We start from the raw sequence: 15,474 nt of genomic DNA, 5'->3' as shown, positions 1-15,474 counted from the left end.
TATACTGTATATATACCGTATATACCGTAACAAAAATATACATAATAATTTTTTAAGTTACCTTATATAACATAAACAAATATTGTTGTACAGTGGTATTAATATATCTGCAAAATATTCCCATGATGCCCTATCCATAAATTTTTTTTTTCCCTCTTTTAGGCTGATGCAAGATTAAGAGGGTCCGGTCAGGAGCGTTCGGCCCCCGATCGGCCTTTACCAGGCCAGGAGAAGCCCTCCCTCTCTCTCCCATCGTACCTGGGTTCAGCTCATCCCTTCAGCGTGGCCCCGAGTGCTCTGGTGCAGGACCCACGTCTGCAGACCCAGTCAGTACAGCGGCCGTCGCTCAGATACTCACACCTGCACATCCTACAGCGCTCTGTCACTCATCCGCTGTTCCTCTCTCTCAGCTTATCCCGGCAGGTTCCTCATATGCTGCTCTCAGGAGCTCAGGACGAGTTTGTTCGTGATGGCTTTCGCCCGTACACCTCCGCTGATGAGCTGCGTGTGCCTTTAGGGCTCCCTCTAGGGCTCAGCCCAGGAACTGCAGCCGACGCTCTGGCATACTTTCACTCAGGATATTTGCCTCACCCCTCGCTCGCTTCATACAGGTGTGTGCTGTAGTTTTGCTGGTTCTTTCGAATAAACCTTCCTATATTAGACAAGAAAAAAAATTGTGCTGGGTAGTAACTCATTACGTGTAATCTGGATTACGTAATCAGATAAAAAAAATTAAGTACTTGTAATTGGATTACATATTAAAATGGTCATAATCAGATTACAGTTACTTTTTTATGGATTACATTATTAAATATTATTCAGATAACGGCAGTAAATTATTCTTAATTTATTGATTCTCCCTAATTCTTCTTTTTTTTCATCTTTTAAATTTTCCTTTCTTAAAAGTCATGCTGCTTGTCATACCATTTAGCTTGAACTATATACACAAATGTTGTGTAAATAAGATTATGGAAGTCTGGACAACAATATTTCAAACCTGGAAAACTTTGGGAGTGTAATGTATGTCATTGCTGTCCAGTACTTGCAATATTTCGTACTCTATTAAACGTATTATTATTATTATTTTCGTACTATTTTAAACTAGAGTTGCATCTGTCTGTTAACCGTCTCGGTTTGTTGTTCTTCTGCCTCCTCCATCTTGTTTTCAACTGTGAAACAATGACCCAGACAGTGGCGCCACCTTGTGGACAAACTAATTTTCAGTCATTTCAGTAGGAATCTACGCAATCCAGCAAAACATTTCGTAATGCAGATTTCGCATCGGGTTCATTTGGTCATGCATATTCGCCATGTTGCCCTGCAGAATGCTGCTTGGTTTTAAAGCGATATCTGTTTTAGTTGTGCTTTATACATCACTACACCACTGATAATAAACAGTGGACTGTGATGTTGTCATAATTTCAGCTGAAGTATGCTTTAGTTTGGACGCAAATACTTTTGACGCAAAATAGCATACAGCCAAACACACAGCCTTTCAAAGTGTAATCCATGTGTCAGTGTGTGCAAACATAGCCGCTTGACACATAAGCGCTAGAAAAATGTATCCTTGTCCCGTGTTTGTGCTATTTCTCTCCAGAAGTTATAAGCGATAAAAATATCTTTGTACTCTTTAAAACTAGTTGCATGTATCTCTGTCAGTTGTTCTGGCATCTCCAGTAGTTTGTTGCTTTTCCGTCTTCTCTGTCTTCTTTTCAAATGCAAAATGACTCGTACAGTGTCGCCACCTTGTGGACAAATGAAATTCCAGTCTTTTCAGTAGGAATCTATGCAATCCAGAATTTCATGTGAGGGTGAATAATTTCGCAACGGGTTCATTCGGTCATGCAAATTCACCATGTTGGTTTCTGGTTGAGCTACACTGCTGATAGCAAAAAATTTTAACTTTTTTGTTCGCTAAATGTTTAATCTTCAATTTAGACGCGAATGCATACAGCTGAACGCACAACCATACAAAGTATAATCCATTTGTTAGTGTGCACAAATACAGGTGCTTGACACGTGCACTTTAAAGAATTCATCGTTGTCCAGTTTTTGTGCTATTTCTCTCCAGAAGTTATAAGCGATAAAATATCTCCGTACTATTTTAAACTAGGGTTGCGTGTATCTCTTACCTGTCTCAAAGGCGTTGATTTTTGTTGCGTGTCCAGTAACTTGTTGTTGTTCCATCTCTTCCGTCTCTGTCAACTGTGAAACAACAATCCGGACAGTGGCGCCACCTTGTGGACAAACTAATTGATGTAAAAAAAATTCAAGGCGCATGCTCAAGATGAGCGTACTAAGTAAGCGTGGTTAGAAGAAATCTGGATGTGCATGTACAGGAGTACTATGCTGATGATGAAATGTATTTAATGCAGTCCAGTAACTTGTTGTTGTTCCATCTCTTCCGTCTCTGTCAACTGTGAAACAACAATCCGGACAGTGGCGCCACCTTGTGGACAAACTAATTGATGTAAAAAAAATTCAAGGCGCATGCTCAAGATGAGCGTACTAAGTAAGCGTGGTATGTACTATGCTGATGATGAAATGTATTTAATGCACCCTGTATGCAAAAAACAAAGTATACTTTGGGTTTAGTAGTATTGGTTGGGTCAGGAGACCAATTGGACTAAATGTCGTCTTGTTCAGGCCATTTTTTTACTTGCTAAACCTATGAGAGAATACACAGGTTGCAGGAAAAATATGGTGACATTTAATGTTGTTTTCACAATTTTCAGACGAAATCTAGTAGTTTCAGTAGGAATTTGGGTTCATTTGATCATGCAAATTTGCCAGGTTGTTTGCCACATTACGGTTGCAGGAAAAATATGGTGACATTTAATGTTGTTTTCACAATTTTCACAGATGAAATCTAGTAGTTTCAGTAGGAATTTGGGTTCATTTGATCATGCAAATTTGCCAGGTTGTTTGCCACATTATGCTGATTTAATAACCAATATTACTCCATAGTTTATCACAGTTTAACAGGATATTGTGGCACTAACGGTACTAAGGTCATGTATTCACTAAACTCATTCTCAGGGTAAAAAATGTGTGAAAAATGCTTTGGATAAGTGTCTGCCAAATGCATACATGTAAATGTTTATCTCAGTAACTATTTTTGTATGTGTCCTCTGATCTGGTCGTTTCTTATATTACACCACAGTTATCACATTGCTGATAGTTGCTGATAAGTGATTCAAATATTTGGTTGCGAGCCCAGATATTTGACCTTAGTGTTACACCACCAGAGATGGTTACTTGCTTTATACAGATTTTTTTAATGTTTTGATGACGCTTTTTTCTCAGCTAAAAAAGATAAAATACACACACATATCCTGTGTATGTGTATGTTATTGCTAAATTGTGTGTATATTATATATGCAATATTATAGATTAATTAAATTAAATTAATTGCATATAATTATTAAATATTTTTTATACTGCATAGCATATATGATCATTTTCCCATTTTCCACCAAGTCACTGAACTGGTTTTTGCTACTGTACCTTTTATATAATATAATATAATATAATATAATATAATATAATGTAATAATAATATAATATTATTTAATATTTATTCTGTATTACAACAGTATTTTTATTTGTTATTAAATTGTGATTAATTAATGATTAATTATGTATAACATGAATTAATTCTATAATTGTATATATTAATACATTACGTTAATTACATAGTTATTTTTAGTTATTTATTAGATATTAATATTTAAATAATTTTATACAAATTTCTATACTGCATATTTCTATTGCATATTAAATGCAATATTTATGGCCATTTTCCACCCTCTCACTGAACCTAAGAATTAAAAAGGCTATTTTTGCAGTTGTACATTTTCTAAAATATTATATATGTGTGTGTGTGTGTGTGTGTCTGATTGTGTATCTGTGTGTGTGTATGTAATGACTATTTTCTATACTCTCACTGAACCTAAAAATGAAAGTATTTTCTTGCCACTGTACCTTTAAAACGTTGCCTCTGCTCTGATTGGCTGAACTCTGAATGCTGAATAGATGTTGATATGTGTATGTATGCAGTCATAACGTTCTCATGTTTCCAATGTCAATACATTATGAGTCTGAGATGTTTTTGCAGCTTCATTTCAGTATTTGATCTGGATGGACTGGACTTTGTCTTTGTCCGTATAGTCTTTGATTTGAAAAGCGCAGGGAATGTCCTGTTCTTCTGTATGCATGGACAGTTTTTCGGTTTGATCCTCTTTTGCCATCTCTCTCTGTCCATCTGAATAACACCCTCAGCGTGTGTGGATGTGGTGAGACTCACCGACAGAAATAGGCAGTGCTGTTCATGTCGCAGGGCCAGAGAGCAGAGGTTAATGAACACGCTGGTTATTTATAGAGGCACTAATTAGCTGCTCTCTCTGTCTCTGCTTCCTGTGGCTGATCAGGATGGAGGACTATTACAGTCTGTCTGCCCTGCGCTCGCATTACTACCCGCATCCAGAGGGGGCAACCCTGCCGGCCCTCCACCCGTCTGCTGTGCACCTGCCCATGCCCGGTGTCTTTTACCCTCCTGACATCACACACCAGTCGCTGTCAGCCCTGCACTCCGAGAGGTACATCAACACACGCACACACACGCACACACACACACACATGCACACACACACGCACGTGCACATGCACGCGTACACACACGCAAACACATGCGCACACACACACACACACACATGCGCACACACACGCACACACACGCACACACACGCACACACACGCACACACATGCACACACACGCACACACATGCACACACACGGACAAGATGGAATGACTAGTTATAGTATTGCTAGTAAATTACAGAGAATTGCAAACAGTTACTGAGAAACAGCATGTAACACATTGTTAATTAAATGAATTAAACATGAAATGCTGAAGTATAAGAACTGAAATGGTATTTTCTTGTAATGTAAAACATTATAACAATCTCAAAAAAATTTTTTTTACAGTGTACTCTGTTTATGCATTGTTTTGTAGATAATTTAGTTTAATTTAACATTTCTTTTCATCTTTTAAATGTTTAATATTTTATGCAGTATACTTATTTATATTTTTATATATTTATTATATTTATATAATATTTGATAACATGTAGACATTCAAATTCAAAATTTATTTTAATATCAATGAATTTAATATTTTGAATAATTTATTACTTTGTCAAATATTCAATATATTTTATTTTATTTAGATTAATCTATATTATATGTAGACTACTTCAATTAAATTAATAATTAAATCAGCTGTTTCTGCTGCTGTACCTTTTATGATACATATAATTCCATATTTATATAGAATTTAGATTTTTATCATTTATATCAGTGTTTTTTATTTTTACATTATGCGATTAATTTTAAGAGTATTATAATGATAAATAATAATTATTAAATTATAATTAATGATATTAAATGATATAATTATATATTTCTAATTAGAATATGATAACTTCATAGATTCAATTTAATTTATTAAATGCAATTATTAAATATGTAATTCATTGTAATCATTTTATGTGTCTATTCATACTACACGTTATGGTTGTACATGGTTTTCTCCAACTGATTACTGACTCCTGACTTTTTGTAAATAACTTTATTATCTATTTACTTCATTTTTTTATTAAATTACATTTCTAAATATTACTTTTTATATATTAATATATTCATTTAATTGTATTAATTAAACAAAAAATTAATGTAAAATACAGTAATTGTTATTAGCAATACCATCTTAGGCTAATTTACCAGTTTGGTTTTAGTTTTTGTCTTGTTTCTTCGTCAGAGGGTTAAAAGTTTGACGATATCAAATCATATAAAAACTGACTTTGTAATATTGATTGTTCATTTCTCTTTGTACCTATTATCAGTTTTTCCATCTACAATGAATATTACTATTAACCTGCTATCTTTCTCCTTCCTATATTCAAAACTTTAACCATGTTTTTACCAAAAACGTCACCGCAATTTGTTTACTGCCTCTCAGGCGCTCATACTTTCTTCAGTAAATGCAAATCCAGTTTTACATGCTGCATTATATATGCACATCACATGATCTTCACTGCTGCTCTCCTATTAGCAGTTACCACGTCACAACGATGCTCAGCGTTAAACTCTACTCAGTGATTCTTTGAGTGGTAATTATGTGTGTAAATACGATCATTCCGAAGCGGACATCATCAACACTGTCCCGTGTTCCCGCGGCCTCTCGCTGAGTGTATTCCTCTGGTTCCTGTCGAGAGTGTTGCATCTCACACCATTCGTGTGCGTGTGTGTGTTTCGACCCTCCGCAGGCTGCAGATGGAAGAGGAGCTTCGCCAGCAGCAGAGGGAGCGAATGCGTGAAATCGAACGAGAGCGGCAGTGGGAGCAGGAGGTGCAGAGAGAGAAAGACCGAGAGCGAGAGAAGCAACGAGAGCTGGAGATGACAAAAGAGCGAGGCAGAGACATCCAGGCGGTCAAGGCCGTGGAGAAACGCCACCTGAGCCACGAGCCGCCGGCCAACACACACTCGATCTCTCAGCCTCATCCGTACACACACCGGCAGCCCGCGAAGGAGCGAGGCAAGCTGGAGGAGAGACTCGCTGCTAACAGAGCCGGTATGAGAGAGAGAGATCCAAACACACAGTGAAACAAGCAATATTAACATTGTTCTTCTGGAATACACAAAAGAAGATACTTTGAAGAATGTTCCTGCTGTTACAATGGAAGTCAATGGGGTCCAAAAGTTTCAAGCTCCAAAAAGCACATAAAAGTAGTTAACCTGAATCAATTTGTGTGAGGAACAGACTGAAATATAAGCTATGCACAAATAAAATATAATAGTATTTTGGCTATTATTATAATAAATCAATATTCAAATGATAGTATAATGGAAAATATACACTGCTGTTAAACGTTTGGAATTATTGGGAATTTAAAAAATATATATTTTTGAAAGAAGTCTCTTCTGCTCACCAAAGCTGCATTTGTTTAATAAAACAATACTAAAAACATAATACTGTGAAATATTATTGTATTTGTTAGATCATTTAGATTAATTTTATAACATTTATTTTAATCATTTAAATGTAGAACACTTTATGCAGTATACTTATTTATGTTTATTATATTTTATATATTTCATTTATATTTATATACAATTATATTAATATTAATTCATTTGATATTTAAATGTATTATTTTTTCAGATATTAAATATATTTTATTATTTTATTTTGATTAATCTATATGTAGACTTCTTCAATTAAATTAATTAATTAATTAAACTGCTGCTGTACCTTTTATAATATGTAATGCAGATAATCATTCTATATTTATATATAATTTCGATTTTATAATCTATATTTATACCAGTGTTTTTTTTTAATTAAGTGATTAATTTTAAGAATATTATAATGATATATAATAATTATTAAATTATATATTTAATCATATTATTTTTATGTAGATTAAATTAAATGTATTACATACAATTATTACATATATTTAATTAATTAAATTATTTTATGCGTCTGTTCATACTACACATGTAATGGATGTCCAGGATACAACTAAATCTAGAATTATAATCTATATTTATATCAGTGTTTTTTATTAACTAAATACAGTAATACTGTGAAATGTTATTGCATTTTAAATTAAATGTTTTCTATTGTAATATATTTTAAAATGTAATTTATTTCTCTGATCAAAGCTGAATTTTCAGCATCATTACTCCAGGCTTCAGTGTCACATGATCCTTCAGAAATAATTCTAATATAAAACATTCATTTATTTTATTTTATTGCATTTATTTTATTAATTGGTTAAATTATTTTTATCCATTTAATATCATGATGCAATAGATCTGTTTTAAGACATCATTCACATTATTTACTTCTGAACATAAGTTACTTATTGCACATTTCATGCAGCTGGTTTCATGAATATTCAACATTTAAATTATGATTGACGTTCATAATTCCTGTTTAATTTCTCTGAACTCGTATTACCTGCAGCTTCAGTAACTGATTGCGTCGCTCATCTCTAATCAGTAATTAATATAGTCTGATGAATCATCTATCAGCCTATTTTCCTGCATCTGGATGGGTCTGTGTTTGGAGAGACCCAAAGGATGGCAGCTGTTAATCATGGTTTGGCTGCCGTCTCAGTGAAGTCAGAAGGTCTGATGGTTGCTCTCCATGATTTTATAATAGCAGATGAATGAGAGCATTCAGGTGAATCCCATGATTCATGATGAAAACACCCTCATGCACACACAAAAACTGCTTTAAATGGTTTGAGGATCCACTCAGATGGATTCATTCAGTTCAGAAAACTGTTGAAACTAAAACTGTTAAAAGTAGATTTAGTCAATTGAGAGATTGGGAATAAAACAAAATATACATTTTAATTGGAGAGAAAAGCCTAAATGTACAAAAAAAAACACTTTAGAAATTAGAAATGTTAAGCCGAAGTAATAATAGAAAATAGAATAAATAGAAATGATTGAATAGAATTTAAATAGAAATATGTAAAAATGCACTGATGAGAAAAAAACGTGAAAAATTGAAACAAAAACTGATAAAAATGACAGTTAGAAATATTGCTTTGGTAACGGAAATAAATATATTTAAGTTGAAGTAAACTAAAACTGTAATAAATAAAATAAATAAAGCTAAAGAGAAATATAGTTTAGAAAATTAGTAAAAATGCATTTAACAAAATTACTCAAATTTACACAAAAAAAAAATAAATAAAAAGAAATTGGAAATGTTGCCTTGGCAACTAATTGAAATAAGTTTAATTTGAAATATTGAAATGACTAAAAAGGAAATAAAAATAAATTAAAGCTACATAAAATAACATTACAAAAAAATTGTAATATAAAAAAAAATAATAACGACAAAAGCACATAAAATTACTAGAACATTAACTAAAATTAAACTGAAAATATAAAAATGAATGCTTTTAGTAAGTACTACAATAGTATATAAATAATACTTTAGTACTGAAGACAAACGGTGTTACTTCATAACAATGTATGCTATTTTGGTCCTTCTAGTATATTTACTACATATTAATAAACATTTGCAGTTGTTCCGCTTTGAGAAGCACATGTTTATTCATCTATGCATCTGTCATCTCTGGATACAGACAAAACCAAAGAAACACCGCTGTTCACGCCTCAGTCCGGTCCATACTCATCCTCAGGAGGTCCTTCATCCATCTCAACCTCAGGCCCCGGCCTCTCTTCAAGCGTGCACTTTGGGAAGAGCAAGCGGCCCACGGTGTCTCCCATGATGCTCCAGCGGCAGGAGGAGGACAGATGGCTCGGCAGACAGAGAGTGCTGAAGGTGGAGAGAGCGGACAGACACGGCCAGGAGTTTCAGCAGCAGGAACCAGCAGATCAGAGAGAGATTCACAGGTCAGTGTTAAAGGAAAACTCCAGCCAAACATCAAATCACATCTTTTATGATGATATGATGATAATATAGCAGTTGTTGTTGGAATAACCCTAAAATTCAACATATGAAGGCAAAACTGCATGTTTTTCTTGAATATCAGTGCAAATGCACTGATTAAATTATTTACAAATTCAACAAATTAATATTGTGAGTTATATTTTGTTTAATATAACATATAATAATAATATGTTTAATGCCTGAATGAATCAGTGTTTTGAATGAATCAATGATTCAATGATCCATTCATAAAAACCGCTCTGTTCCTGAATGAATCAACTGTTTGAACGAATCGGTTGAATAAATGACTCAATGACTCGCTCATTTAGACAGTGACTTGCCGTCATCTACCGCCAGTTTTAGTTTCGTATTTAAATATATTTATATTTATTTAATGTATTTCTGTTTATTTTTGTATTATTTTATTTGTCAGACAGAGGTCTGAAGGCAGAGAATTTGTTTCATTTTATATATTTAATTTAACTATTTAATTTAACAGATTATTCCAGGTTTAAATTGATACTTATGTATCACATTTAAAATATAAACTCTAAGATAATTTGAAAATTCACAATAATTCAAATTTTTAAATAATAATAATTTTTACAATATTAATCTCACAGCATTATTTATGCAATTGTAATTACAGTGTAAATACATCTGAATATGATGGAAAAATGGATTTTGTTTATATGATTTTATTTGATTGATCTATAGTGTTTTATTGTTCCAAATCAATGCATTGAATAAATGTAAATAAAATTGACAAAAGATAATGGATACATCTAAAAAGAGTAGAAAAATTGTAAATAAAGGTAAATAAGCTGTAAATAACCTCATAAATGTAAAATGTCCATTTTAAGGTGCGAAAACATTTTTGCCCTTTTAAAGGTAAAAATACAGTTTGAAAGTCGATTTAAGGTGGCAAAAATATTGCCCTTATAAAGGTAAAAATCCCACTTGAAAGTCAATTTAAGGTGGCAAAAATTGCCCTTATAAAGTAAAAAAATACATGTTAAAAAGTAAATTTAATGTGGCAAAAAAATGGCCTTTATAAAGGTAAAAATGTCACTTTGAAATCGATTTAAGTTGGAGAAAAATTGCCCTTATCCACCTTTTTCTTCCCATAAGAGCAAGCGCGCCCATTTGTAAATTTTATGGGTTTATCCGGTCTCATCTGTGTCCAGCTATTTTTAGCTGTACAAAACTCGTTTTGCTACTTGATATTGCAAATTGGTGTGTCTTGCCACATTATTTTATTATATTATCTTAATTATGAACACACTGGTTTGTAGTGCAAACAGTTTTACCATTTACTGCACTTTGTTATTCTTCTCGTTATTTCTCTATAGTGGCTAATGAACCAGAAGTCTCACCCATAGGCTTACTTCTGCGTTAAAGAATAAGGTGGATCAAGGTAAAAATGCCACTTAAAAGTCAGTTTATGGGGACATACAGTATATTGCCTCATAGTGTAAAAGTACTGTGAAGTGAATATTGTACAGAAAATGAAGACTATGAAAAGCTTTGGAAGTCAACTCATCTGTCCATGACAGGCTTAAACCCGCCAATGTACCAGCCCAAAAACACACTCAGCAAAATAACGTCTATTTATGGTCACTGAAGAAATCCCAGAAAATATCCAGATATGATTTTTGACAGTATGGCACACCCCATCTCTTCCTGTCGTGTGTGATGACACTGCCTCCTAGTGGTGCTCTGTAGAAATGTTCTGTGTGTTTCAGGTTTGGCGCGGGTGTCAGAGACATACCTCCACCTCTGGGAGCTCCGCCGCCTCTCATCACCCCCAAACCTCTTCCTCGGGACCAGCACCCCTCTCCTCCTGCACCCAGCAGCCTGTGGAACCCCGTCTCCTTCCTCCGCTCGCCCTCCGACCGCCCTCTGTCCCACATCCACCCTTACTCAGGCCACAGCAGACCAAAGCCTCCAGAGGAGGACGTCAGGCGGGTCAGCGGCCTGAGCCAGCAGAGGCCCGCCTTCTCCCAGTCAGACAGCAGGCCACCCCAGGGGCCGGTTCTGGACAGGACAGACCCCAGGATGGTGTACGACCAGGCTCTACAGCAGCACAGGAGACTCGTCAGCAAGCTTGACCTGGAGGAGAAGAAACGCAGGGAAGCCAGAGAGAAAGGTACGCAGTAGAAAATAAGACTGTTAAACAAAACTTCAGCTTCTTCCTTAAGATGTCTATCAATTTATCTATCAGACCGAGTTCTGAAGGTGGAGAAAGTATAAATATTTATTTGTTTGTTTATCTCAGAGAGTTCTGAAGGTGAAGAAAGTATAAATATTTATTTATTTGTTTGTTTGTTTATCTATCTCAGAGAGTTCTGAAGGTGGATAAAGTATAAATATTTATTTGTTGTTTGTTTGTTTATCTCAGAGAGTTCTGAAGGTGGATAAAGTATAAATATTTATTTGTTGTTTGTTTGTTTATCTCAGAGAGTTCTGAAGGTGGAGAAAGTATAAATATTTATTTATTTGTTTGTTTGTTTATCTCAGAGTTCTGAAGGTGGAGAAAGTATAAATATTTATTTGTTTGTTTGTTTGTTTATCTCGGAGTTCTGAAGGTGGAGAAAGTATAAATATTTAATTGTTTGTTTGTTTATCTCAGAGAGTTCTGAAGGTGGAGAAAGTATAAATATTTATTTGTTTATGAGACAGAGTTCTAAAAATGAAGTAAAAATGTTTATTTATCTATCAGACAGAGTTCTGAAGGTGGAGAATAAATAAATATTTATTTACTTATTTATTTGCCAGAAATAGATTTCTGAAGATGGAGAATGTGTGTATTTATTTGTTTATTTATTTAATATGCTTAAAGCTTATTTATATATATATAACATTTTATATATTATAAAATATAATATATAAAGATTTGCTGAAAAGTTGTATAAAAGGTAGCAAAAAATAGTGGTTTATTATGCGATTATATTTAGAAATTCAAAATACCATATCAGTTATTTTGGCCAGTATTATAGATTTTCTTTTTTTTCTATATAATTTATTTAACTTTTTAATGTATTTAGTTTTTTTAATATATTATAAAATATATACATTTATAAATGTTTTATTTATATATTTTGTTTATATTTAAGTTTTTATATTTAAATTATTTAAGTATTCAATTAAAAAGCAGATGTCAAAATTATATCTGATGCCAAAAAAACATAATTTTTTTTTGTTATAGCTGATATTAAAATATGATAATATTTTGAATTAAATTTAAGCATCACAATATTTTACTGTACAGAAAGACAAGTCAATATTCATTTTAAGATTAGCTAAAGCTTACGTGTAACAACAGTGTTATTAAATTATTAGTTATTTTAAAGATAAGCATTAGATGATGGCAAACGTCATCTAATATAAGTACGGAGGAAATATCTAGTAGTAACCGATATATATCTGCTCTGTACTCAAATGTATTCCTCCATCCATCCGTATCGTGTCTTTCAGTTGTTTTGTAATAATCTTCAGGTTATTACTATGAATTAGACGACTCTTATGATGAGAGCGATGAGGAGGAAGTTCGAGCTCATCTGAGAAGAGTCACTCAGCAGCCTCCTCTCAAACTGGACGCGTCTACAGAGGTACAGTCACACATTTCATCAGTCAATGACAGCAGCAGCGAACACTACTGAATGAGCAGCTACTGTCATACTAGGAACCCCAATACTCAGATACTCCCTCACAGTCACTGTGTCTCTCTCTCTGCAGAAGACAGAGTTTCTGTGTTTGTTTGGACTGACGACGCTCTCTAAGCGCGATGAGCTGCTGGAGATGAAGAAGAGGAAGAGGAGGATGATGCTGCAGGAGCGAGTCCCTTCACCCTCAGTGGTGCCGAATAAACGCAAGACTCCGTCTCCTCCTCATCCTCCGCTCAGCACATGCTTCACCCCGGAGGAGATGGACCGCACGGAGGAACTGGACGACAAGAAACACTTCCTCAGCATCTTCAGCCTCAGCCATGTCAGTCAGGAAGAAAGACAAGGTACGTACACACACACACACACACACACACACACCGAATACTGTCACAGTCACACTACCAGTGCTGAAGAGGCTGGAGAACTATACCTAATAATTATCGAATCATTTAAACTTAAATATAAATAATATAAAAATTATTTTATGTAAAATTTTAATCATAATAATATAAAATACATACATTAATAAATACATTTCTTCTTATTAAATATTATTAAATATAAATATTTTTATAATTATATAATATGTAATGTATTATTAATTTAAATGTTAATTTTCATTAATTTATATATGTATATATAGATTTTCCGGGGGGGATTTCCCCCCCTCTGGTCTATGCATCCCTGCCTCTGTTGAATTATTTTTATCCCCGGTGTGGGCACGTGCTGGAGATTTACTACTAATCACCAGAAGCGGCTTTACTGATGAGATTCGCATGAAAATCGCATTCGATTTTTTGCCCAGCCCTAATATACATATATATATTCAGAATATTTATTTTGATAATTTAAAAAAGTAAAATACCACATTTTATAAAATGTATTATTATTATACGATTTTTAAAATTATTATTACGATTATAAATAAATATAAGAAATGTAAATTAAAATTGTAAACAAAATGTGTGTGTGTGAATATAATGTTTTTATAAACATCTATATATAATTGGAGCGCTTCGAAACAGTGAATCATTTTGCGACGCAATGGTTGATTTGGAGTTTCAAAAAGCTCCGTTGTGTTCTTTGCTCGCTTTCTTTATATAATTTATTCGTTGCTTGAATAACCGTGGAAATTAAATCATTACAATTAATAGGCCTAACCTACAATGTTTTTATTAAACTGTGATCATGTTAAATACAGTTTCCGTCGTAATAAATATACACATTTTAATTAATATATATATATATAATTTTGAATATTTATAACTTTCAGTATCTTACGGAACATGCAGGAACTCCTGGGATTACAACTTGAGTAATTTTTTTAAACTAAAATTAATAATAAACTAAAAATTAAAACTATTTGCTATATTGAATAAGATATTTCACAAGAATAATTTTGATTATTCAGATTTGTTTTAAAGTCTAAGTGCATCACAATTTGACAAATACAGTGTGGTGCATTTAATTATTTCTTCTTTTATTTTACGTCAGAGAATAAGAAGATCGTGGACTTGCTGGAAGCCATCAAACAAAAGACTGTTACTCTGGACACCCTCAGAAACGCCACAGATACGCCCTGTTCCAGCCCGGCCGCTTCAGTGTCTGGTAAGAACAACACATTCAGATACAGCTTTAAACAAAGGATTGAGTTTTGTTGTTAAGATCTTTGCAAAGTCCGAAATTCTCATCCGAAATTTTCTCACGTTAAAAAATAAATACGTCCTCATGTTGTGTCAATCACACCTCAGAAACTTTAGTCCGTCATAAAAAAAAAAAAATCGGACCAGGTTCGATTTTCTGCGTTTTCGCATCCGTAGCAAGCATTTTGATAGGAAAGGATGACGAATATGATAAAACTGAAGAAAAAAAAAAACGCATACGAAAATTTCGGACTCAGTGTGCAAGGACCTTTAGTCCTAATCTCTGCTTTCTCCCATCATACAGCTGTCCCGCATCTCAATCAGTCAGTCAGTAATGTTCACCCTGAACCCCAAAATCACTCGCACGAAAACCATCACCCGCCTCTAGACCCGCCGCCACTGGCTCCTCTCCACGCTCAAGGCCAACCCAACCTGACGTCCCCGAGCAGACGAGGCCGGAGCCTGCAGGCCAGCGCTCTGCAGCCCCTCGCCCGACCCAAAGACCCGCCTCCGAAACTCCCCATCTGGGAGCGAATAAACTCTGAGGAGTTCGCACAGCACTTCCACCAGTCCGTGCTGCAGTCCACTCAAATATCCCAGCAGACACAGAAAGGTGACGATGGCTCCCTCTACAGTCAAATTTGAGAAATACAACCAGAGACATTTTGCTTAATGTTTTTTGCA

General features: G+C 34.2%; 1 protein-coding gene across 1 annotated transcript in view; it reads left to right on the top strand.

Annotated features, from left to right (window-relative positions):
* LOC107675286 (genetic suppressor element 1-like) overlaps positions 1-15,474 on the top strand; it is a gene marked incomplete at its 5' end in the record, with an annotated part of 53,587 nt that overhangs the window by 33,320 nt on the left and 4,793 nt on the right. The window contains 10 exons of the mRNA XM_016469585.1: positions 163-326; positions 411-611; positions 4,431-4,598; positions 6,328-6,632; positions 9,172-9,442; positions 11,225-11,628; positions 12,978-13,090; positions 13,218-13,491; positions 14,642-14,755; positions 15,095-15,403. Of these exons, the coding sequence (XP_016325071.1) occupies positions 163-326; positions 411-611; positions 4,431-4,598; positions 6,328-6,632; positions 9,172-9,442; positions 11,225-11,628; positions 12,978-13,090; positions 13,218-13,491; positions 14,642-14,755; positions 15,095-15,403 (2,323 nt within the window). The remainder of the gene's footprint in view (positions 1-162; positions 327-410; positions 612-4,430; positions 4,599-6,327; positions 6,633-9,171; positions 9,443-11,224; positions 11,629-12,977; positions 13,091-13,217; positions 13,492-14,641; positions 14,756-15,094; positions 15,404-15,474) is intronic.

The sequence above is a fragment of the Sinocyclocheilus anshuiensis genome, unplaced genomic scaffold (genome assembly GCF_001515605.1).
Source record: "Sinocyclocheilus anshuiensis isolate Anshui unplaced genomic scaffold, SAMN03320099.WGS_v1.1 scaffold532, whole genome shotgun sequence".
In the NCBI taxonomy this organism is placed as follows: domain Eukaryota; kingdom Metazoa; phylum Chordata; class Actinopteri; order Cypriniformes; family Cyprinidae; genus Sinocyclocheilus; species Sinocyclocheilus anshuiensis.
This window is presented reverse-complemented; position numbering and strand designations above follow the sequence as displayed.